Source organism: Ictidomys tridecemlineatus, chromosome 3, assembly GCF_052094955.1.
Source record: "Ictidomys tridecemlineatus isolate mIctTri1 chromosome 3, mIctTri1.hap1, whole genome shotgun sequence".
Classification (NCBI taxonomy): Eukaryota; Metazoa; Chordata; class Mammalia; order Rodentia; family Sciuridae; genus Ictidomys; species Ictidomys tridecemlineatus.
The window spans coordinates 146,849,740-146,872,895 of record NC_135479.1 but is presented as its reverse complement, the minus strand read 5'-3'; the positions used below and the strand labels follow the sequence as shown (position 1 = coordinate 146,872,895).

The following is a 23,156-nucleotide window of genomic DNA, read 5'->3' as shown; positions in this document are numbered from 1 at the left end:
AAAAGACCTGACAAGGAAAATGTAGAGGAGAAAAAGTTTAATATGGTTCATGGTTTCAGAGGCTCAGACCCTAGTCAGCCAACTGCCTAGCTCTGGGCCCAAGGTGAAACAGAACATTATGGTAGAAAGGTATGGGGGAGAAAAGCAGGTCAGGACAGTGCAACAAGGAAGTAGAGTGATGGCTCTACTCATCAGGGGGAAAATACAAACCCCAAAGTCATACCTCCAGTGGACCTACTTCCTCCAGTCATACCCTGCCTGCCTATAATCATCACCTAGTTGATCCATAATCTAATCATTTCATCTCTGAGACTTCTTGCACCTGTCACATATGAGCTTTTGGGGGACACCTCTATACCATGACAACAGTATTTCCAAGATTGCAAATATTCCTGAACAAGGAGCTTTCTATTTCCCGACAGAATGTTGAAAGAAGTGCTAGCAACAGTAATAAAATTCTGTGATATTAATTTTAAAAATAAAATTATACTTTCTTATAGAGCTATTGAAGAGTGTTAGACTCAAAGATGCCTTATTAAGCAAATGCTAGAGAGGGAAGAATTATTCATAAGTGAGAATGAAGCTGCAGATGTCTCCATACCTGGGGAAAGGAGTGGCCCTTCCATAGATTAAGATTATTTTCTGGACTGGCCTATGGATTATAATTTGAAAGAGCTCTAAATACAAAAACCAGTTGTTCAAGTTCACAGTTTACTGTTACCAAAGCCTTACACTCCTGAAATTCTTGTGACAAAGTGGCAATGCAGGTGGGACTGTGAAATCAGAGAAATTCATGCAATATTAATGGACTTGCCTTTCTGATATTATTATATAATTTAACCAAAATATTAATTAAAACTCTCTAAAGCAGTATCCCAGCCCTTTCTCTGCACAAATACTGAGATCAGCAGTTAGCACCTTGGCAAAACGTGAGTGGAATTTCAAGTGTTAACTTTAAAAGCAAAGAAAAATCTTTTTCCTATAATTTTTTCTTGAGCCCTCATATTTCTCTGATTATCCTTTCTTATTTTAATTGTAAAGATTAATGCATTACAGTGTGGTAAGTCAACATGTAAACAGTTTGTAAAAACAAAGAGAAATATTCTTGGACTAATTTGAAATTAAACAACTTAATCTAATTAAAGTTGCAACTCAATTCCACCTTAGTTCAATGCCTTATAAAAATTGAATTACACTTCACTTAAGTTACTTACCAAAGAAATTAACAAAAAAAAGGATAAACACATATTGAGGGAAACTTCAGCTTCTAGCATTGTTTTATATATAGCGTGCTATCAGAAAATAAAAACACACAAAGAAGCAGAAATTCATGACACATAATTGGAGAAAGAAAGCCAATTTAAAGAGACTCATAGGTGACACAAATTAAAATAAGCAGTCAAGAACTTTTAAAGAACTATTATAAGAAAAAAATAGGAAAAGTGAATTAAAGTGGGTAAATATGTTTGGGAATTTCAGGAGAAAAACAAACTGAAAAGAATCAAACAAATTACAGAACTGAAAAATATATGTGAAATCAAAAGATCACTGCTCTGATGATATGTTGAATCAGATCAATAGCAATGATCCAAACGGAAGAAATGCATTTTTAAAAGTTAACAAAAAGGAAGTAGGCATTAGTAACTGTGTCTGCATGTTTTTGAGATTCGATGGAAAACATCAACTGAAAGACATGGAGGCTCAGAAAATCCCAACAGAGGAAAATAAAATAAAAACGCAAGTCAAATCACTGAAACCAACATAAAAGAAAATGTTAAAATCAACAGAGAAATATACTTACCACCTACAGGATAACAATGATGTGATTAATGAATTACTTCTCACCAGAAATAATTAAAGCCAAAGACAACACAAAAACTGAAAAAATTATCAGTACAGAATTCTATATCTAGCAAAAATGTCATTCAAATATGAAGATAAATGAATTTGTCTTTAGTAGGCCTACAGTATAAGAAATGGTGAAGAAGTTTTTAGAAGCTAAAAGAAAATAATCACAGATTGAGACTTGGAAATACAGTAAGAATGAAGCACACTGGAAAGAATAAATATTTTGTTAAATATGAAACATTATTTTATCTTAAATTCTTTAAAAGTACATTTATTTTATAAAAATGGTATATTATAGGGTTTATAATGAGTAAAAGTAAAATGTATGACAAAAACACAAATCATGAGTAGCATGTAAACAGTATATATAATGTCTTAAATTTCTTTTATCCTAAGAGAAGTGGTGTAAAAATAATTAAAGGTAGACTGTGATTAACTGTGTATTCTTATTATAATCCATAGAAAAGTTACTAGAAAAATAAAATAGAAGACTGGAGCTAAAAAGTCAATGAGAAGACAAAATAGAATACTAAAATTATTTTCTCAAAAGATGGAAATGAGGCATGGGGGTTGGGGGAGAACATAAAGAACAAATTGAAAACAAATAAAAATATATGGATACAAAACTAACCCAAAGATTATATTGTGTTACTAGAATAAACTTTACAAAGAAAACTGCAGAGATTTTGAGACAAGGTTAAATAGGAATCCAACTACAAGCTATTTATATGAGATGCACTTTAAATATAGAAACCCAAATAGATTGAAAGTAAAAGAATTTCATTAAAAAACTAACCATAAGAAAGTATATTTGGGGGGCTGGGGATGTGGCTCAAGTGGTAGCACGCTCACCTGGCATGTGTGTGTGGGGCACTGGGTTTGATCCTCAGCACCACATAAAAATAAAGATGTTCTGTCCTCTGAAAACTAAAAAATAAATATTTAAAAATTCTCTCCCTCCACCCCTCCCTCCCTCCCTCCCCCCACCTCTCTCTCTCAAAAAGAAAGAAAGAAAGTATATTTGGCTATGTTAAGATGAAGTAGATTTTGAGGCAGTGAGATAGAGAAGTAGTTAAAAATTTTTAAAGACTATCAGAAAGATATTAAAACTCTTTTACTTGTCAACAAAAATATTAAAAATACATAAAGAAAAATTGTTAAAACTACCATTGAAATCAAGAAATCTACAATCATTTTGGGGAATTCATCATTTCCCCTTAGTAACTGATAGTATAAATAAATGAAAATTCTTCAGGATATAAACAACATAAGGAACTCTATTGACCAAGTTAACCTAACACGCATAAATAGATACCTGTGCTATTAAATTTAAAATATTTTTAAATTATATTTTAATTATATCTTTAATATTACTAATATTTAATTAATAGTAGGATCTTTAATTAATATTAATGTATTTGATTAATATTATTAATTATATCTTTTCAAGTAGATATATAGCTTTTTATAATGATAGACTGAACCATAAAATAAGATATAGTGAATTACAGATAATTGAAATGAAGCAAAATTTGCTATCTGACTACAAAAGAAATTGAATTAGATATTGATCCCTATTGGAAATTCTGAACACGTTTTTATTATTTTTGTTCATATTAGTGCATGACAGTTGTACATAACAATGGAATACATTGTTACATATTTGTAACAATGTACATGTACAGAATATAACAATATAATTTAACCAGTATCATTTTCACAGTATTTCCCCTTTCCCTCCCCTATTCCCTTCATCTAGTCCCTTTGGTCTATCTGCATTGATTTCTCTTTGATTTTCATGAGATAACTCCAAACTTTCTTTGTCACATATGAGAGAAATCATATGGTCCTTGACTTTTTGATTTTGACTTATTTTGTTTAACATAATGTCCTCATGTTCCATTCATTTTCCTGAAAATGACATGGTTGCATTCTTATGGCTGAATAAAATGCCATTGTGTATGCATACCACACTTTATTTAGCCATTCATCCTAGGTGGATTCCATAGTTTTTCTGTTGTGAATTGTGCTGCTGTGAACATGGGTATGCATATATCGCTATAGAATGATGACTTTAATTATTTAGGATCAATGCCGAGGAGTGGTATTAACAGTGGTATAGCTGGGTAATATGGTAATTCCATTCCTAGTTTTTTGAGGAAATTCCATACTGATTTTGATAATGGTTGACTAATTTACAATTCCACCAACAGTGTAAAAGTGTTCCTTTTTTCTCCACATCCTCTCCAGCATTCATCATTGTTTGTATCATTAATGGCTGCCATTCTAAAGTGAATCAGATGAAATCTCAGTATAGTTTTGATTTATATTTCCCTACTTGATAACAATATTTGTTTCAGTCAGCCTTTTCACTGCTGTGAACAAAATTCTAAATAAGAATAAACAGAAGAGTAAAAGTTTATTTGAGGGTTCACAGTTTTAGAGGCTTAGTTCATAGATGGCCAACTCCACCCCTCAGGGCTGGAGGTGAGTCAGAACATCGTGGCAGAGAAAAGCCAAGGGGACATGACACTAAGAATCAGAGAGCAAGCTCCACTCATCAAAAATAAAATATATACCGCAAGGCATGCCCCCAGTGATCTACATTCTCCACCCACCCCTCCCCGCCTACAGGTACAACCCAATTAATCCCTATCATAGGACTAATGTACTCATTAGGTTTAGGTGCTCATAATAAAATCATTTATTTCCCCTCTAAATTTTCTTACATTGTCTTACACATGAGTTTTGGGAGCATATCTCCCATATAAATCATACCATTGTTGAACATTTGTTCATGAAATATAAATGGCCAACAATTACTTCTTTTGAGATATATTTAGTTCATTTGCCCATCTTTTTGTGTGTGTGCATGTACGTTTGTGTGCATGTTTGTGTTTTGAGTTCTTTATATATTCTGGATATTAATTCTCTGTCAGAATGATATCTAGCAAAGATTTTCTCCCATTCTCTAGATTCTCTTTTCACATTCTTAATGATTTCCCATGCTGTATAGAAGCTTTTTAATTTTATGCCATCTCATTTAATTAACTGCTGGCATTATTTCTTGAGCTTTAGGTGTCCTATTGAGAAAGTCATTGCCTGTGTCTATATACTAGAATGTTGCCCCTACATTTTCTTCTAGGAGTTCCATAGTTTCTTGTCTAATTCTTAGGTCTTTGATTCACTTTGAGTTGACTCTGTACAGGGTGAGAGATAAGGGTCTAGTCTCATTCTTCTGCATAGGGATTACCTGTTTCCTCCATTTGTTGAGAAGGTTGTCTTTTCTACACTATATGGTTTTGGCATCTTTCTCAAGGATCGGATAATTGTATCTTTGTGGGTTTGTCTTTCTGTCTTCTATTCTGAGATAATTTTTTTAAAATAACTTATGGCTTAAAAAAGAAATGACCAAAGACATTTTAATGTATTTTTGACCTGAGTGAAAGTATGAACAAAACACATATATATGTGTGTGTGTGTGTGTGTGTGTGTGTGTATATATGCGTGTATATATATATATATATATATATATATATATATATATATATATATATATTGCTGCTAAAGCAGTCTTTGAATAAAAATCTAAACCATGGATGGTTATTTTGGAAACCCATAATCTAAACTTCCTTCTTAAGATGCTAAGAAAAAAAAGAGCAAAGAAACACAACATAAATGAAAGGAAATTATAAAGGTCAGAAATCAATGAAGTAGAAGACAAATAATACTATATATCAACAAAAAAATATGATACTTCAAAAGCACTAATAAAGTCTAAAAACCCTGAGACTGACTCCAGGAAAAAAAAATAATGTATGATCAAATGAAATGAAAAAGGGAACATCACTATGGATTATACAAACACTAAAATTTACAAAGTAATGTTATGAACAACTGTGTGCCTAGAAACTGACATTTAGATGAATTTTAAGAGATTCTTTGAAAGACAAAACCTACCAAAGCTGACATAAAACACCTTGGAAAATATAAATAATAGTCTTTTAAATTTTTTTAAATTCAAAATTAAATACTTCCCTCAAGAAAACTTTAAGCCTCAAATGGTTCCATAGATTAACCCTATGAGACATTTAATGCGAAGCCTTTTAGGGACCAGAAAAAAGCCATCAAAATGTTGATGACTAAAATTGATACAGCAAAGTGTAAGAAAACTACAGACCAGACTCATTCATGAACATAGATATAAAAATTATACATAAAATAACTAGTAAATGGAATATGACACATAAATATAAGAAATATAAACATTATAAACAAGATAGATTTATCCCAGGAATGCTAATTTAACATTTAAAAATCAATCAATGTAAAATGATTGATAAATAGAATTTAAAGGAAAAAAATATGATCATCTCAATACATATAAAAAAATTGGACAAAATTGAACACTTATTTATGACAAAAAATCTTCCACAAACTAGGAACAAGGACATTCCTCAATTGAATAAATCCTATTCATGAAAAAATAAATAAATAGCATCATACTTTGTTATAACATATTAAATATTCCCCCCCCCCCTAAAATCATAAATAAAGGAAGGATATCAACTCTCATCATTATTCAGCTTTTTACTTCATAACCTAGTAAGGGCAAAAGCAAGGTAAAAAAAATAATATACCTAAAAATAAGTGCTATTATGGTATATATAGAAAAACTAAAGGAATCTATAAGAAAGCTGCAAAATAAAAAGTGAATTCAGTAAGATTGAAGAAAACATGTCAGTATGTAAAAATCAGTCGTATTTCTATAAAATGATAGTAAACAATTAGGAAATAAACTATAATCCCAGCTATTCATGATATTGAGATGGGAGGATCACATTTGCAAGGCCAGTCTGGAAACTTAGTGGGACCTTGACTTAAAATGAAATTTAAAAAACCGCTTGAGATATCTCAGTGATCTCATGCTTGCCTACAATTTGTGAGAGCCTGGATTCAATCCCAGCATGACAAAAGAAAACCAAGATAATACATAGAGGATAGTCTTCTAAATGATATGGTCCCATTCGCCCAGAGAATAATAATAAGAAGAAAGCATAACTGATGACAACTATATTAAAAACAATCATGTAGTTTCTGGAAATATTTTAGTTTACACAGCAAATGAAGAAACATATTCAAAAAAGTCTACTGAAACTTGGTAAAAACAAGAATTTGGGACATGATAATAGAAGACTTTAAAAATCCCATGTATAAGACTGCCATACTGAAATCTACAAAATATTGCAGAAGAAAATATTTTCAAAATCATTCATATGGGAGAGAATACCATATTTATGGGTTGAAAGACTCAATTTTGAAAAAAATACATGTGTGTGAGTGTATGTGTGTTAAGATAAAACAGATAGATGATAGATAAATATAAAACATGAGGGTTAAGTTACATTATCACAAGAGACCTTTTCATCTCCAAATTCTATGTGTTTTTGCAACTACAGCAAATGTATCGGTATAAATTGAATAACGAGGATATAGGAAGGAATATGAACAAAGACAATTTTAGTTATTCACAGTAGCTCTCAAATGTTCAAATGTTTCTGATTAAAGGGACTTCTATTCAATCAGAAACTCTGTGTACTTATTTACAAAGAAAAAAGAATATTAGATTTTCCAAAAAGAATAAGAAAACTATGATGAAGGATATTTTAAATGCCATAGGAATGTGTATTTATAGAATTTAAAAACATGTATTAAACTTTTGTACTCATCCTTGTATGTTTCAGAAAAGTTATAAAATAGAAAGTAAGAAATACTGGAAATATGAATGTAGTGCTTGTTATAAAAATGACATTGATGTAATTGAACAAATCAGTATGTAATATATATAGCACTACATTTTTATAAATAAATACAAAACTTTAAATCTGTAGCATCTCTTTAAATATTTTTTAAAGGCCAATAACCTGTTCTCCTGAAATAAAGGATCTTATTATGACTTTTAAAACCCTGTTTCTCATTTTTATTCTCTGATGAAATTGGATCATTTATTAAAGTATAAAAATAATAAAGAAAATTTGCATCTTTCCACCATCCATTTTTAATTTTCCTTTGTTGATCAGCTATAGCTCCTGTTTCTCCTGTATCACTTCTTTAACTAAATTTTCACAATACTTTATATAAAAGACATGGTAATGTGGTTTTTCACAGGAAGGGGACCTTTTTAGACTTTACTAAGGAATAAGGATTACCTATACAGTACTATCAAAATTTATATATATATCTCTCTTTTCCTTGTATTTTCAGGTTTAACTGAGTTGAATGATAGTCCAGTTCCACTGGAACTTGAGCGTTGCAAGTCTCCCACTTCAGGTAACCAAGAGTGGTATTTTTCAAGTTTGTGTTAATTCACTTCAGTAATCTGTTGCTTTATTTTGAAAATTGTTGTAGTTTAAAATTTTTAATTCATGGTTTTAGTAGTTATAATTCAGTTTCTAAAATGGAACCATCAGCAAATTTGATTCTAAATATCAAATTAAAATAAATGTCTTCAAAAATATTCTTGGCCCCAAATAGAATTAAGATCAGACTTATGAATGTAATAATTTTAAAGATATTTTAATGGAAAGTTAGTATGTAGATATATTAATAATGCTTAATAAGTGTCAAATAAAATGGATAATGTACAGTAACATTGTAGTTTTTGTCTAGAGTTGATTTAATAAGAAATATACATAATAGGTGCAGAAGCAAATGATACCATTCCTCAGAACTACCATTTTTAACATGTATATCTAATTACAAAAATAATACAATATGGTATTGAATAAAACATCAAGTAAAGTGAACACCCATTAAAAATATATTTTAAAATATGAGGATAAAGATTCTTGGGAATATATACATACAGTGTGTGTGTGTGTGTGTGTGTGTGTGTGTGTGTGTGTTCGTTCTGATTACTTGATCTGTACCTGTCAAGGATAAAGAATAGGTAATTTGGTCTATTTTGTTCTCAACACATCCCCCTTGCCCTTCCCTTCTCCCTCCATGTCCATTCCCTTCCTCTTCTTTATTGGTCTCTCTTCTATTTTCATGACATTCCTTTTTTCTCTCAACTTTTTTATATGAAAGAAAACATTCAAAACTTGACTTTTGGGCTTATTTCATTTAGCATGATGTTCTCCAGTTCCATCCATTTACCAGCAAGTGACAAAATTTCATTCTTCTTTATGACTGTTTAAAACTTCACTGTGTGTGTGTGTGTGTGTGTGTGTGTGTGTGTATCACATTTTATATACCCATTCTTCTGTTGACAGGCATCTGGGCTGGTTTTCTAATTCCTATTGTGAGTTGCACTGATATAAACTTTGATGAGCTTCTATCACTATATATGCTGATTTTAGTTCATTTGAATAAATACCAAGAAGTGCTAAATCTGAGTCACGTGTGGTTCCATTTCTTGTCTAAATTGTAGCCCCACAAACAATGCACGAGTATACCTCAAACATTTCCCAAATCTTTGCCAGCAATTATTGTTATTTGTTTTCTGGATTATTGCCATTCTAACTGGAATGAGATTAAATCTCAGTACAGTTTTGATTTATATTTTGCTGATTGCTAGGGATGCTGAACATTTTTCATATATTCACATATGGCCATTTATGTTTTTTCTTTCAAGCAGTTTTCTGTTTAGTTCTTTTGTCCATTTATAATTAGGATTTGGGGGTTTTCTGTTGTTTGTTTTGTTTAGTTATCATGTTAAGTTTTGAGTTCTATATATATTCTGCCTATTTAATCCCCTGTCAGAGAAGCAGCTGACAAACATCTTCCTCCTTCTGTGGACTCTCTTCATTCTTTTTTCCTTTGCTGGGCAGAATGTTTTTGATTGATGCCATACCACTTACTGATTCCTAGTTTTATTTCTTGAACTTCAGGGATCTTGTGAAGGAAGTCAGTGAATGGGCCAATATGTTGGAGTGTTGAGAATATGTCCTCTAGCAGTTGCAAAGTTTCTGGTCTAATTCCTTGATCCACTTTGATTTGACTTTTGTGCAGGGTGAAAGATAGGAATCTAGTTTCATTCTTCTCCATGTGGATATCCAGTTTTCCTAGCACTATTAAAAAGGATATCCTTTCTCCAATGTATGGTTTTGGAACCATTGTCAAGGATCATATGACTATCCATGTGGATTTGTCTCCATGTCTATTATTCTTTTCAGTTGGTCTTCATGTCTGTTTTTATGCCAATACTGATGTTTTTGTTACTATATCTCTACAGTGTGATGTGTCCCACATTGCTGTAATTATTCAGGATGGCTTTGGCTATTCTGGGTCAATTGTTCTTCCAGATGAATTTTAGAACTGTTTGTTCTAGTCCTGTGAAGAATTAAATTGGTATTTTGATAGGGATGCATTAAATCTGTGGATCATATTTGGTAATATGGCCATTTTGACAATATTAATTCTGTCTACCCATGATCTCCAGAGAGATCTTTCCATCTTCTAAGGTTTCCCTTAACTTCTTTCTTTAGTGTTCTATAATTTTTGTTGTAGAGGTTTTTTACTTCAATGGTTAGATTTATTCACAGGTATTCATGAGGCTACTCTGAGTATAATTATTTTCAGGAGAGTTATTGGCTTTTATGTTTTGAGCATTGTATCCTGACACTTTATTCATAGATTTATTGATCAATTCTTAGAGTTTCTGTTAGAGGTCCCCCCCCCCGTGTGTGTGTGTGTGTGTGTGTGTGTGTGTTTTCTAAGTATAGAATCATGTTATAAGCTAACGGAGATAATTTGCATTCTTATCCTATTTGTATCACTTTAATTTTCTTCTCTTGTCTGATTGGTCTGGTTAGAGTTTTAAGAGCTATTTTGAATAGGACTGGCGAGCGTGAACATTCTTGACTTCTTCCAAATTTTACAGGAAATTATTTTAGCTTTTCTCTGTTCAATATGATGTTAGCTTGGGTTTATTGCATATAGCCTTTATGATGTTGAGGTAAGTTCCTACTATCCCTAGTTTTTTCACTGTTATTGCCATGAATGGAAATGGGATTTTGTTGAATGCTTTTATGGCATCAGTTGAAATAATCATATGATTTGTATCCATAATTTTTTATGTGGTGAATTACATTGATTGATTTGCACTTGTTTAACCAACCTTACATCCTGGAATAAAACCAACTTGATCATGTTGTTCAATCTTCTTAATGTGTTTTTCAACACAGATTGCTAATATTTTATTAAGGATATTTGCATCTGTGTTCATCAGGGATTTTGGTCTGTAGTTTTATTTTCTTGGTGAATCTTTACTTGGCTTTGATATCATAGAATTAATTTGGAAGTCTTTCCTCACTTCTTTTTATTTATTTTTTTATTTTTTTATTTTTTTATTGGTTGTTCAAAACATTATTTCATTGACTAATTTGAGGAGTGTTAATATTAGCTCTTCTTTAAAAGTCTGGTAGAAGTTAGCTGGTCCTGGGCTCTTCTTTGTTGGGAGGCTTTATTACTAATTTAATCTTAGTGATTGATATTGGTTTGTTCAGTATTTCTATATTCTTAGCTCAACTTAGTTAAGTTGTATGTGTCTAGAAACTTGTCAATATTTTCTAGATTTTCTGATTTATTAGAATGTATTAGAATTTATTAGAATGTTTTTTAAATAGTTCCCGGTGATCCTCTGGATTTCACAAATTTCCATGGTAATTTCTCCTTTTTCATCCTCAGTTTTGTTGATTTGAGTCTTCTTTTTGGATTTCCATTTTATTCTCAAGTATTGGAAATTTTTCTAATTATTTCTCTGAAAATTTTTTTCATTCCTTTAATTTGTATTTTCATGTTTTTTTCTAAGCCAATGATTCTTTTCTTCTAAGCCAATGTTCCAATAATGGAACATCCATTAATTCAGTATGAAAAATAATGTCTGTAAGATCAAAACTGACATTTAATTATCTATAATACCCTGTACTGAGCTATTTGATGTTGAGGATTTCTTATTGAGTCTTCCTGATTTGGATTTCATCAGGATTTGGAACCTGTAGAAGATACACACCATTCCTTGACTTTATCTCATAAGTTTATTCCTGGGTGTGGAAGTTAGTGATTACAACAGCACACCTCTGATACAATTCTAGGAGATCCTCTTTGATCTTTGGTGCATTTAGGCACTACTAGATTTCTGATAAGTCAGGGGAGACTATCCCTACTAGTCTGTAACATAGCAGAGCCAGTTTACTCCTTATTGGGTCGGGGGATACAGTCTTATGTGCTCTCCTAAGGAAAAGTTCCATGTACCCAGAACTGACAAATCTGATGTATCATTTACCACCACCATTTATATTTCAGAGTGTGTGGTGTGGGACAGTCTAAGGTAGAGGCATAATGGTCTGGTTCCAATGCTGCTGAATGGCCCATAGGAGGTGCAGGGCTGCTGCCCCCTCTAGAGTGTGCAAGTTGCAGGTTGGTGTGCTTGTATCCAGGCACAGCGAATGGTGGCTGGTTTCCCCCATAAGGCTTTTTGTGATATGTGCTGTATTTCATACTCATGAAGTTTTCCACTGGCTGCCTAATTATCTTCAAGAAATTCCTTCTATGGATCCACATGTCTGAATGACAGGTGTGTCACCTGGCAGTTCTGGGACTCAGCTGTGGACCTTCCAAGAGGTTTGGGGTCAGGACCCACTTCCCTGATTACTGTGGTTCCTATACCAGCCACTGGTACTTGATAGTCAGCCTAGAGGCCCAAGTTTATGTATTTTATGGGCACTGAATCTGTTAGACATTTCTCTTGAGTGCAGGGGCACAAAGCTCAGGACTGTTATTGGCTACCATGGATTGCTAAGCATCATTTTTATTGCTTTGCAATATTCTATTCTAAGAATATACCTCAATTTATGGAATTTTGTTGTTGTTGAAGACTTAGTTGATTTTCAGTCTGAGACTATTATAAATAAGGTTGATATGACCCATTTTATATGTTTTTAATGCAAACATAAACTCATTTCTGTTATATTTGTGTATACACACATATGTATATGTACATATATATAATTAGAGATATACATATATCTGAGTAGAATTTGAGGGATATAAGGTGTACAGATGTTTGGCTTTAAAAAATAATATAATGAGTTTTCTTAAGCAGTTGCACCAATTTTACTTCCATTTACAGTGTTTGAAAGTTCCATATATTTACCAATGTTTAATATTAGAGTGCTTCTTAAATTATTGTCATTTTGAAGTGTATATAGAACATCTAATTGTGGAATTAAATTGGATTGCATTTCTTTGATGTCTAATAATTTATGGGATTTTGTATGTGTATTGGCTATTAATGCCCTTGCTTTAAGATATTTAATTATTTTGCTCATTGTTATTGAGTTGTAAACTTTGCTGATTGATTTATTTATAGGAAGTGTGTGTACACATGTAATATCTGTAAGATCAAAACTGACATTGAATTATCTAGCATGCATTCACACACTATGTAGAAGTTTTTTCTTGGAGATAGATAGATAGTGATATATATATATCACTATCTTCTCCCACTCTATGGCTTGTCTTTCCTTCCCTTAAAACTGGTATTGTAATACTAATGTACATTTAATGTTAATTTACAAATATTTTATTCAATTGTTTTTTTAAAGGGAATCTTTTCTATCCCAAGACCATGAAGCTTTTTCTTCCACAGTGTCTTCTTCTAAGAGCCATATTGTTTTACCTTTTGCATTTAAGTTAAAGTTTAATTTGTAGTTTACTTCTGTGTATAACATGAAGAAGGAGTTGAGGTTCATTTTTACCATTTAGATATCCAATGATCACCATTTATGAGGAAATTACCATTTCCCTCTCTGCACTGAAGTGAAACTTTTGCCACACACTTGTGGACTTTACCATGTGGAAGGTGTGTGTGTGTGTGTGTGTGTGTGTGTGTGTGTGTGTGTGTATGTGTATGTGTGTGTGTGTGTGTGTCTGTCTCTGTATTTATGTTTAGACTTCATGTTCTTTTCCATCAGTGTGTTTATCCTTTTATTCAAACCACTGTGTTAAATATTGTAGCTTTACAAACATTGCTGAAAATATAGTTTCTCCAGTTTTGTTTTTGCAGTGTTTTTCAATATCATTATCACTAGTCTAGATTTTTTATTACTTTTATAATGAATTTATCAATTCACATATAAACATGCTTAGATGTTGATTGCAATATTATTGGATATATGAATCAACTGAGAAAATGTTGAATTTTGCCTTCTGTTGTTCCACATTTTTGTTCGTTCTTTATATTGTCTCAGCAATATTTTTAGTTTCTTTGTAGAGGTATTGTACATCTTAGAATTATTCTTTGTATTTTATTTTAAATCCATTATTACAAATGCTTTTTTATTTATTTTTCTAATTGTGGCTAAAATATAAAATACAATTAATTTTTGTATATTTAGCTTTCATCTAGCAAATTTGGTAAGTTATTTTTTAATTCTAATAATTTGTAAATTCTTTTAGATTGTCTGTGTATCCAGTGATATCCCCAGTGAAAATAGCAGCTCTTTTTTTTTTCTTTTTAAAGGAGGATATTGGATAGGAACTTCATGCAATGTTGAATAGATGTATTGTTAGCAACATATTTTTCTTGTTCCTGGTTTTAGGGATAAGGCTTTTTATATTTAATAACCAATTATTAAAACTAGTTTAATTTTTAGTAGACATCCTGCTTTTACCCCTCTACCTATGATGTTTTTTCTAAGATTAAAGGAGATCTGGAAACATCACCACCACCACACTTCCTTTTCAAGGTAGACTCATAGGAACTCTGATGCAGTCAAGAATTCTGCTTCAAAGCAGGAAAGTTTTAACTACTTTTCATTATGTTACCTGGAGGCAGAATTGATGTACAATGATAAGATTCAATTATCACTTCAATACTGACAATGGCAATTGTTATGTTTGTATCTTTTTAAATGTATAAATAGTACTAAAAGGCCAATACTCTTATTGCCTTTTCTTACTTACTTTTATTTTGTTTTTCTCTAGTTCAATGGCCTGCATCACACTCATGTGAAGAGTGTTAAAACACAGATAGCTGAATGCCAGAGATTCTCATTCAGTAGATCTGGGTGAGGCCTAAGATTTGCACTTCTAGCAAGATCTCAGATGATGTTTTTTTTTTTTTAAAAAAAACATATCAAATCCTCACTTTTATTGAAAAATGCTCATATACTGAAAATTTCATGTGCTTCGATCACATAACTCTGCCAAGAATGTATTAGATAAAAGTAGGATCTTCCTGTGGAAAGGTCTGTGAGGAAACATAAAGGAAAAGCAATTGATGGAGTGGTAGTATTGAGGGATAACTTTTTCAGAACCTATTCCTGTTCATGCTATTGTACTATTATTTGTCTAGCATAATTTAATTTTTAATTTTATTATGGTATCTCTTTTTAAATTCTTTCCATTTTTTCATTGGTGCATTATAATTATATGCTTCTAGTCTCTGGATTACTTGAGAACCATTGCCTATGAATTTTTTTTAATTAATTTTTTCAGTAGTTAACCTCCCTTATTCAAATCTTTTTGGGGATCTTAGCCCTCCACCCATTTGAATCTACTAAAAACTGGTTACAGAGCTATAGAGCACTTGCCTAGCATATGTGAGGCACTGGGTTCAGTTCTGCACACATATAAATAAATAAAATAAAGGTCCATTGATAACTAAAAATTTTTTTATTAGCTACACATGACATTACAATGATCTTGACAATTCATACATTTGAATCAATTGGGGTATAATTTCTCATTTTTCTGATTGTACAGATTGCAGAATCACACTGATCATAGAGTCACCTATATATATACAGCAATCATGTCTATTCTATTCTGCTGCCCTTCATATCCCCCTTCCCCTCCCCTCCTAAAAAAAATTTTAAAAAAATAAAATTTATGACAACCTGATGCAAGTGTTTCTGAATAAGAGAAGTTGGGGATTAGGGAAGCCAGAAACCAATAATCATTTTAAGCTCTAATTTCCATCTGGATATGAAACTCTTTTAATAACCCCAATATACTATAGGTAATATAGATTGAAGGTTTAGACCCTTAATTATTCCCTTGAGGATAATGAAAGAGAACAGAAAAGAGTTGGGGGCTGAAAGAATCCAGTGAGCCAAGTAGAATGCTGAAATGCTCAGCTTTCCGGATAACATTCTAATTTCATATTATTTATTCATTTACTCAAGTATTCAACAAATAATTTTCAGTTTCTACAGTTAGACATTATGCTACCCACTAGGATAAAGCAATGTAAAAAATAAACATACTTTATCACAAATGAATAGTCTATTTGTCAGTATAAGCTTTGCATTAATAATTATTGAACTTGTTAATACTTTTTTAAGCTATGCAATCTTTATGAGGTCATGTTGTGCAATTTGTGTTCTATACAAACTTGCATTACAACATGGTAAACAGGTACTAACATTGAACCCTATTTCTCCTTGCTGGGCACATAAATTCAATTGATTAAAGAAAATAGCCCCTATTTTGGAGAGAGTTGAAAATTAACCTGACCTTCACCTGTAGGATTGTGTTATCCCAGAAGGTGAGCCTTTTTTCCTAATACTTTTCCCAGAAGAACATCATTTTCTAAGACAGCATCAGGCCCTGACATGCTACTACCTTTAACATCCATCGTCATAATTCTCAGTCTAATCTACAATAGGCTTATTTAGCTACCAAGTTCAAATGAAGCCTTGGGTAACAGAAATATTTAAATACAAATAAAATATCAAAAGGTTAGCATCACAGAATACTAACAACAGAGTACCCAGCTTATGTTTTGGGTATAGGTGAGAGCTGGATTTTTTTAATTCTTTATTAATTTTTTATTTGTTTTAATTAGTTATACATGACAGTAGAATGCATTTATGCACTTTGATATATCATACATTGGTGAGATATAATTTCTCATTTTTCTTAGTGTACATGTTGCAGAATCATATTGGTCATGTAGTCACATACATAAAATAATAATTCTGTTTCATTCTATTGTCTTTCCTATCCCCACATCCTCTCCCCTCCCCTTCCATCACTTCCTTCTACCTAATCTAAGGTAATGCTATTCTTCTCTAGTGCCCCTTGCCTTATTAGAGAAAACATTTGGCCTTTGGGTTTGTGGGATTGGCCTATTTTGCTTAGCATGATATTCTCCAACTTCCATCCATTTACTGGCAAATGGCATAATTATACTCTTCTTTAAAGCTGAGTAATATTCCATTGAGTGTATACATACACACATACACACACCACATTTTCTGTATCCATTCATCTATTGAGGGACACCTATGTTGGTTCAATAGTTTAGCTATTGTGAATTGAACTGCTATAGACATTGATGTGGCTGAATTACTGTAGTATGCTGATTTTAAGCCCTTTGAGTATGAGTATAAACCAAGGAGTGGGATAGCTAGGTCAAATGGTAGTTTCTTTTCCAGTTTTCTGAGGATCTCCATACTGCTTTTCATAGTGGTTGCACCAGTTTTCAGTCCCACCAGCAATGTATGAGTGTACCTTTTTACCCACATTCTCACCAACATTTATTGTTGCCTGTGTTCTTGATGATTGCCATTCTGACAGGTGTGAGATGAAGTATTTGTGTAGTTTTGATTTATATTTCTCTAATTGCTAGAGATGTTGAACACTTTTTCATATATTTGTTGATCGATTGTATTTATTCTTCTGTGAAGTGTCTGTTCAGTTTCTCAGCCCACTTATTGATTGGATTATTTGGCTCTTTTTTGGTGTTAAGTTTTTTGAGTTCTTTATATATCCTAGAGATTAATGCTTTCCCAGAGGGGCATGTGGTAAAGATTTTCTCCCAATCTGTAGGCTCTCTCCTCACATTATTAATTGTTTTCTTTGCAGAGAAGAAGCTTTTTAATTTGAATCCATCCCATTTATTGATTCTTGATTTTACTTCTTGCGCTTTAGGAGTCTTGTAAAGGAAGTCAGATCCATGGCGAAGATTTGGGCCTATTTTTTCTTGTATTAGATGCACGGTCTCTGTTCTGGTGCCTAAGTCTTTGATCTACTTTGAGTTGATTATTGTGAAGGATGAGAGAGAGAGAGATTTAATTTCGTTTTGTTACATATGAATTTCCAGTTTTGCTAGCACCATTTGTTGAAGAGGCTATCTTTTCTCCAGTGAATGTTTTTGGCACCTTTGTATGACATAACTGTCTTTATATGGGTTTCTCTATGTGTCCTCTATTCTTTACTATTGGTCTATAAGTCTATTTTGGTGCCAATACCATGCTGTTTTTGTTACTATAGCTCTGTAGTATAGTTTAAGGTCTGGTATTGTGATGTCTCCTGCTTCAGTTTTCTTGCTAAGGATTGCTTTAGCTATTCTGGGTCTCTTATTTTTCCAAATAAATTTTATGATTGCTTTTTCTATTTCTATGAAGAATGTCATTGGGACTTTAATAGGAATTGCATTAAATCTGTATAATGCTTTTGGTAGTATGGCTATTTTGACAATATTAATTCTGCCTATCCAGGAGCAGGGAGATCTTTCCATCTTCTGAGATTGTCTTCAATTTCTTTCTTTAGTGTTCTGTAGTTTTCATTGTAGAGGTCTTTCACTCTTTTGTTAGATTGATTCCAGTTTTTTTCTTTTTCTTTTTTTTTTTTTTTTTTGAGGCTACTGTGAATGTGGTAGTTTTCCTAATTTCTCTTTCAGTGGATTCATTGCTCATGTATAGGAATGTATTTGATTTATGGGTGTTGGTTTTATATCCTGCTACTTTGCTGAATTCATTTATTAGTTGTAGAAGTTTTCTGGTGGAATTTTTTGGATCTTCTGATATAGAATCATGTCATCAGCATATAGTGATAGTTTGAGTTCTTCTTTACCTATTTATATCCCTTTAATTCTTTCTTTTGTCTAATTGCTCTGGCTAGAGTTTAAAATATGATGTTGAATAGAAGTGGTGGAAGAGGGCATCCTTGTCTTGTTCCAGTTTTTAGAAGAAATGCTTTCATTTTTTCTCCATTTAGAATGAAGTGTCTGTTCAGTTTCTCAGCCCACTTATTGATTGGATTATTTGGCTTTTTTTGGTGTTAAGTTTTTTGAGTTCTTTATATATCCTAGAGATTAATGCTTTCCCAGAGGGGCCTTGGACTTAGCATATATAGCTTTTACAATGTTGAAGTTTGTTCCTGCTATCCCTAGTTTTTCTAGTGTTTTGAACATGAAGGTGTGCTCTATTTTGTCAAATGAAGAGCTGGATCTTAAGGCCGCATTTGACTGTTCCTTCTGTGCAATTCTTTGTGTCTAACATCCACTACTTTCACCAAAGAATTTTGTTCTTCCTTACAAACAGTCTGTTGTGTTCAGTACCTGTTTATTTTAGATAAAGGAACAAACAGAGACCTTTCCATGTAGTTACCTTTAAGGCAAAAATTATTAATTCACTTGAAATTTCACTAAGAAATTACATGCCAATAGTTTTGTGTTCCCTTCTTTAGGACTTGCTACCAGAACTCCTGAGGCAGCAGCAGGCTTTTATAGGAATGAAATACCAGCTGTGAGACAGAGGAATCAAGTACATCACTTGCCAGGTGAAGGTGAAAAATTTTTTTATGAACAAATAAAATATTTGTGTCTCCACAATTTTATAAATTTTTTAATTTTAATTTTTTTCTCAAGATTTTCTCATTTATTTTGCTGAAAACAATCTGTCATGGTAAATGAAGACAGAGTACCTGAAGCAGATGTTTAAAACAGAGATGATGATTACACAATGTATAAACTAGAAAGAACTACAACTTTTGTGAAAGGTTTTGAAATATTCCATAGGATTTTGCTGGGTTTTTTTCCCCACTCAAAATCTGAATGATCTCACCAAGCCTATAAAAAAAATAAGGAGGGGTAAACAGAAAATTCAGAGAAAATTAAGAGCTCAAAAATACTGAGATTTTAAAAATTATCCATAATTCTTTATAATACAATGAAATGTTTTCTATAATCAGCAACACCTGTGGTAATCATGGAAACTCCACCAAAGACTTGTCCCTTTAGAAAGTTCTAGAATCTCAATTTTATGCACAATCATTGACATTTGATGCTGCTTATTGGGACCAAACAAACACAAACACAAATGGTACATCCTTCTTAAATTAGGCCTTCATGGAAAAATGGTGTTTCCAGATTTGCAACTTTAAGGAATTATTTATGTTGTAGAACTCAAAGTCAATAGCCAATGAAGATAAAGATAAATGTTATTAACAATTTAATTTTCCCAGTAGTAATTTTCTTTTGTTTCTGTAGTATAACACCCTGGATATACCTTTCAAAAGAAAGCTAAAGCTTAGAGATTTTAAGTGAATAGAGGTAGAATTCAAAGATATATTTGGTTATAAAACCTATTTTTTTGCTGGTACTCATTCATTAAATGAGAATAAACATTATGAGAATAAAAAAAACTATTCACTATGAATAACATCTGTGCCATAAGAAAGAAGTAGCTGAGTCATGAAGAAACAATGTTTTAAACAAAGAAATTCATAAGAATTTTAAAAATACTTATGAAACATTAGCAGAAAATAGCTTACCACTTACGTTCTAGGAAAAATTAATTTTGAAAATCATTTTTAGTTTTTTATAGTTCATATAATCAACATTTTATCACATTTTAGACTTATTAAACACGGCTTAAAAACTATAATCTATATTTATACAGTACTTTAGAACAAACAATGTATTTTTTATGTCTATCATCTTATTTAATCCTTACAACAACCCCAAAAGGTTGATATTGTTCTCATTTTAGGGGGTGGAAAAATTGATTAAGGGAAAATTTCTGTAATTTGCCCAAGGTTACTCTTTAATAATGACTTAGTCTGAATCCAAATATTATTCTTTAAGTTCCTCTAATTGTTTGGTCTCAAATTAATAAGCCTTGTATGTTTTTAAAAACATGGGTTGAAAAACTCATTTATCTCTGTAAGTTTATAATTGAGGATAGATATCAAGTTAAACATAAAGTTTCATAATCACTGATATAATTATTGATTCATTAACACTGTCTAAATATAATTATATATTTTAAAGTAATGATAGAGTCATGAAATTAACAAGTTTATGCTGAAGCAAATTCAGATGACAATATCTCTTTGCCCAGCTTTATCTTAGCCACTTTCAGAAAAAATGTTTTAAAAAAGGAGGGATGCCAACAAAATTAGAATCATGTAGTCCTTTCAGGGCTTCACCATAGCATGTTGATCCCAAAATGCTTTATTTTTTAACTTTGCCTGTATACATAACAGATGTGTTTGCTCTATTTGTTTCTGGCTTAGTGAAGATAGAGACAAATGAAATTCATTACTATATTCCAGCTAGTTGATTAATTAATCCATAAATAAATTCATACATAAAATGAATTTTAATAATATGTTTTAATTAAAACCTTTTAATCAAAAACTTTTAATTTTAAATTAGATTTATTTATTTTAAAGAAGATACCTAGACCATATAGGTGGTATCTTCTGTGTCATGAAGACTGTGTTGCTTAGGCATGGCTTTAGCAGAAATGAATAACCTTAACCTGTCACCTTCTATATTTCTATTATAATAACTTTAGCAAATTGCTTAACCTTAAATGATTGCTAGGACCCAGAACATAGATGCTCAATAACACATGGTAGTGGTTATTATAAAAGCAGTGGTAAACATGCAAGGCCTAAGGAAACTTAAGGTGAATACCCATGACCTAAAACCCATGGCTAAACAGACTTTGTTTATTCCCCTTGACCATTCTAGACTTCCAAATATAGTTGTAACTTAGCCATAGAAAGGTAGAAATCCTTCTACTGAAGATAAAAAAATAAATTCAGTTAAGAAACAACCAATCAGTAACTTTGAATTAGAGATTTCTAATCTCTATGCTTTTCCCATTAAACTAGTAGCCATGTTCACATTTTGAGAAAGGGTTTAACCCATTCCTAAAATTTTGATTCAGGCATAGAACCAAGGATCTGATTAAGACCTGTTTGAAGCCAGTATGACATTCTTTATAAACCAAGTTGCACTCTCCATTGTCTGTGAATTAATAAGTGAGGGATTTGATACAATCAAGATACATGAAGACATCTTGGCAAAATTATGTCGTAATGTCTGCAGTTCTGTTCATATTTAGGGTATGCATAAAACCTCATCCTGGAATAGGCTATGTAAGCCATCAAACTATTTACCCTGCCTCCTTACTATAATTGAACCTAAATTTGTGAGGCATGAACATAAGAATAGATATGAATAGTTTTGCAAAGATTTATAATCTGGTGGCATTGTGGAGCCTGGTCTCATCTGATCTTTAGGCCTGAGTTTATAGATAATGTTAATTTGTATATTGCTATAGGCCAGTCCTTTCCCTCATTTGCATCATCTTTTGTCTCCCATATCATCTTTAAAATTTCTAGGTAAGTCATAAATTGATAGATGTGATTAGGTAAGTGATTAATCCTATCTGTGGGGATGCTTTCCTTCGAATTTTTTAAAAGTCAGATTTATTGAGATTCAAATTACATGGAATAAATCTCACCTTTTTAAATGAATAATTTGATTAACTTGATTTCCCTTATCTATAATTTTATTTTTATTTTCAAAACTATGTCACATTATGTTAAAATAATAATAATTTCCTGACAATGTGTCCAGAATCTAACAGGACTAGGATCATAAGAAATGAAACTGTTGTTAAGTCTAATTTGTGCTTAAAAACAACATTCACTGACCTCAGCTAGATGTTTGATATGATTTGCTGTATTATTTTCTGTGAGCCAAGACAGGCAGTTATTCAAGGTGTGAAAGATTTTTAAAAATCATCCTACATGAGATTGCTCAGTGTGACTTAAGGAAGCTTTTTCATTATGAATCAAATATGTGTCACTCTGGAAAAGACAGTGGAATCTTAGGAAGTTCTATTGTATAGAGCAAAAAAATTACAGTAATATATACTTCTATTATTTTTATAACTACCAGCTTCTATTCCTGGTAGATCAGAGATTATGAGGGAAATTTTTAAATTAATCAAGAAAAGAGCCAGAAAAACACATTAACTTGAGAAAATGTAATCATAAACACTTTTTGAAACCCAGAAAAGTGATATAGCTATCCTATCCATTTCTGTATCAATATCCATATTTACATCCAATTGAACAACTAAAGACAATATGCCTTCTTGTTTGTGGAAAATGCTTCTTGTAGAAGGGAACCAGGTAGAAGTACTATAGTTGATTAATATTCATGAAATGTTAAAATGTTGTTGCTCAAAATGTGATCTTCCAACCTCTTGATA

The 23,156-nt window shown here is 31.8% G+C and overlaps 1 protein-coding gene across 14 annotated transcripts in view; it reads left to right on the top strand.

Moving 5' to 3' along the window:
- The window catches only part of Stxbp5l (syntaxin binding protein 5L), a 326,815-nt gene that overhangs the window by 245,799 nt on the left and 57,860 nt on the right, over nucleotides 1-23,156 (top strand). For 10 of the 14 annotated variants that reach the window (XR_013436856.1, XR_013436855.1, XM_078044143.1 and 7 more), the window contains 2 exons: nucleotides 8,113-8,178; nucleotides 19,330-19,422. Coding sequence is in view for 12 of the 14 variants with exons in the window: in XM_078044143.1 (XP_077900269.1) it covers nucleotides 8,113-8,178; nucleotides 19,330-19,422 (159 nt within the window). In the remaining 2 variants the exon portion in view is untranslated. Of the gene's footprint in view, nucleotides 1-8,112; nucleotides 8,179-19,329; nucleotides 19,429-23,156 lie in introns of all 14 variants that reach the window. The other 4 variants (XM_005327640.4, XM_078044148.1, XM_005327641.4 and 1 more) reach the window with 2 other exon arrangements.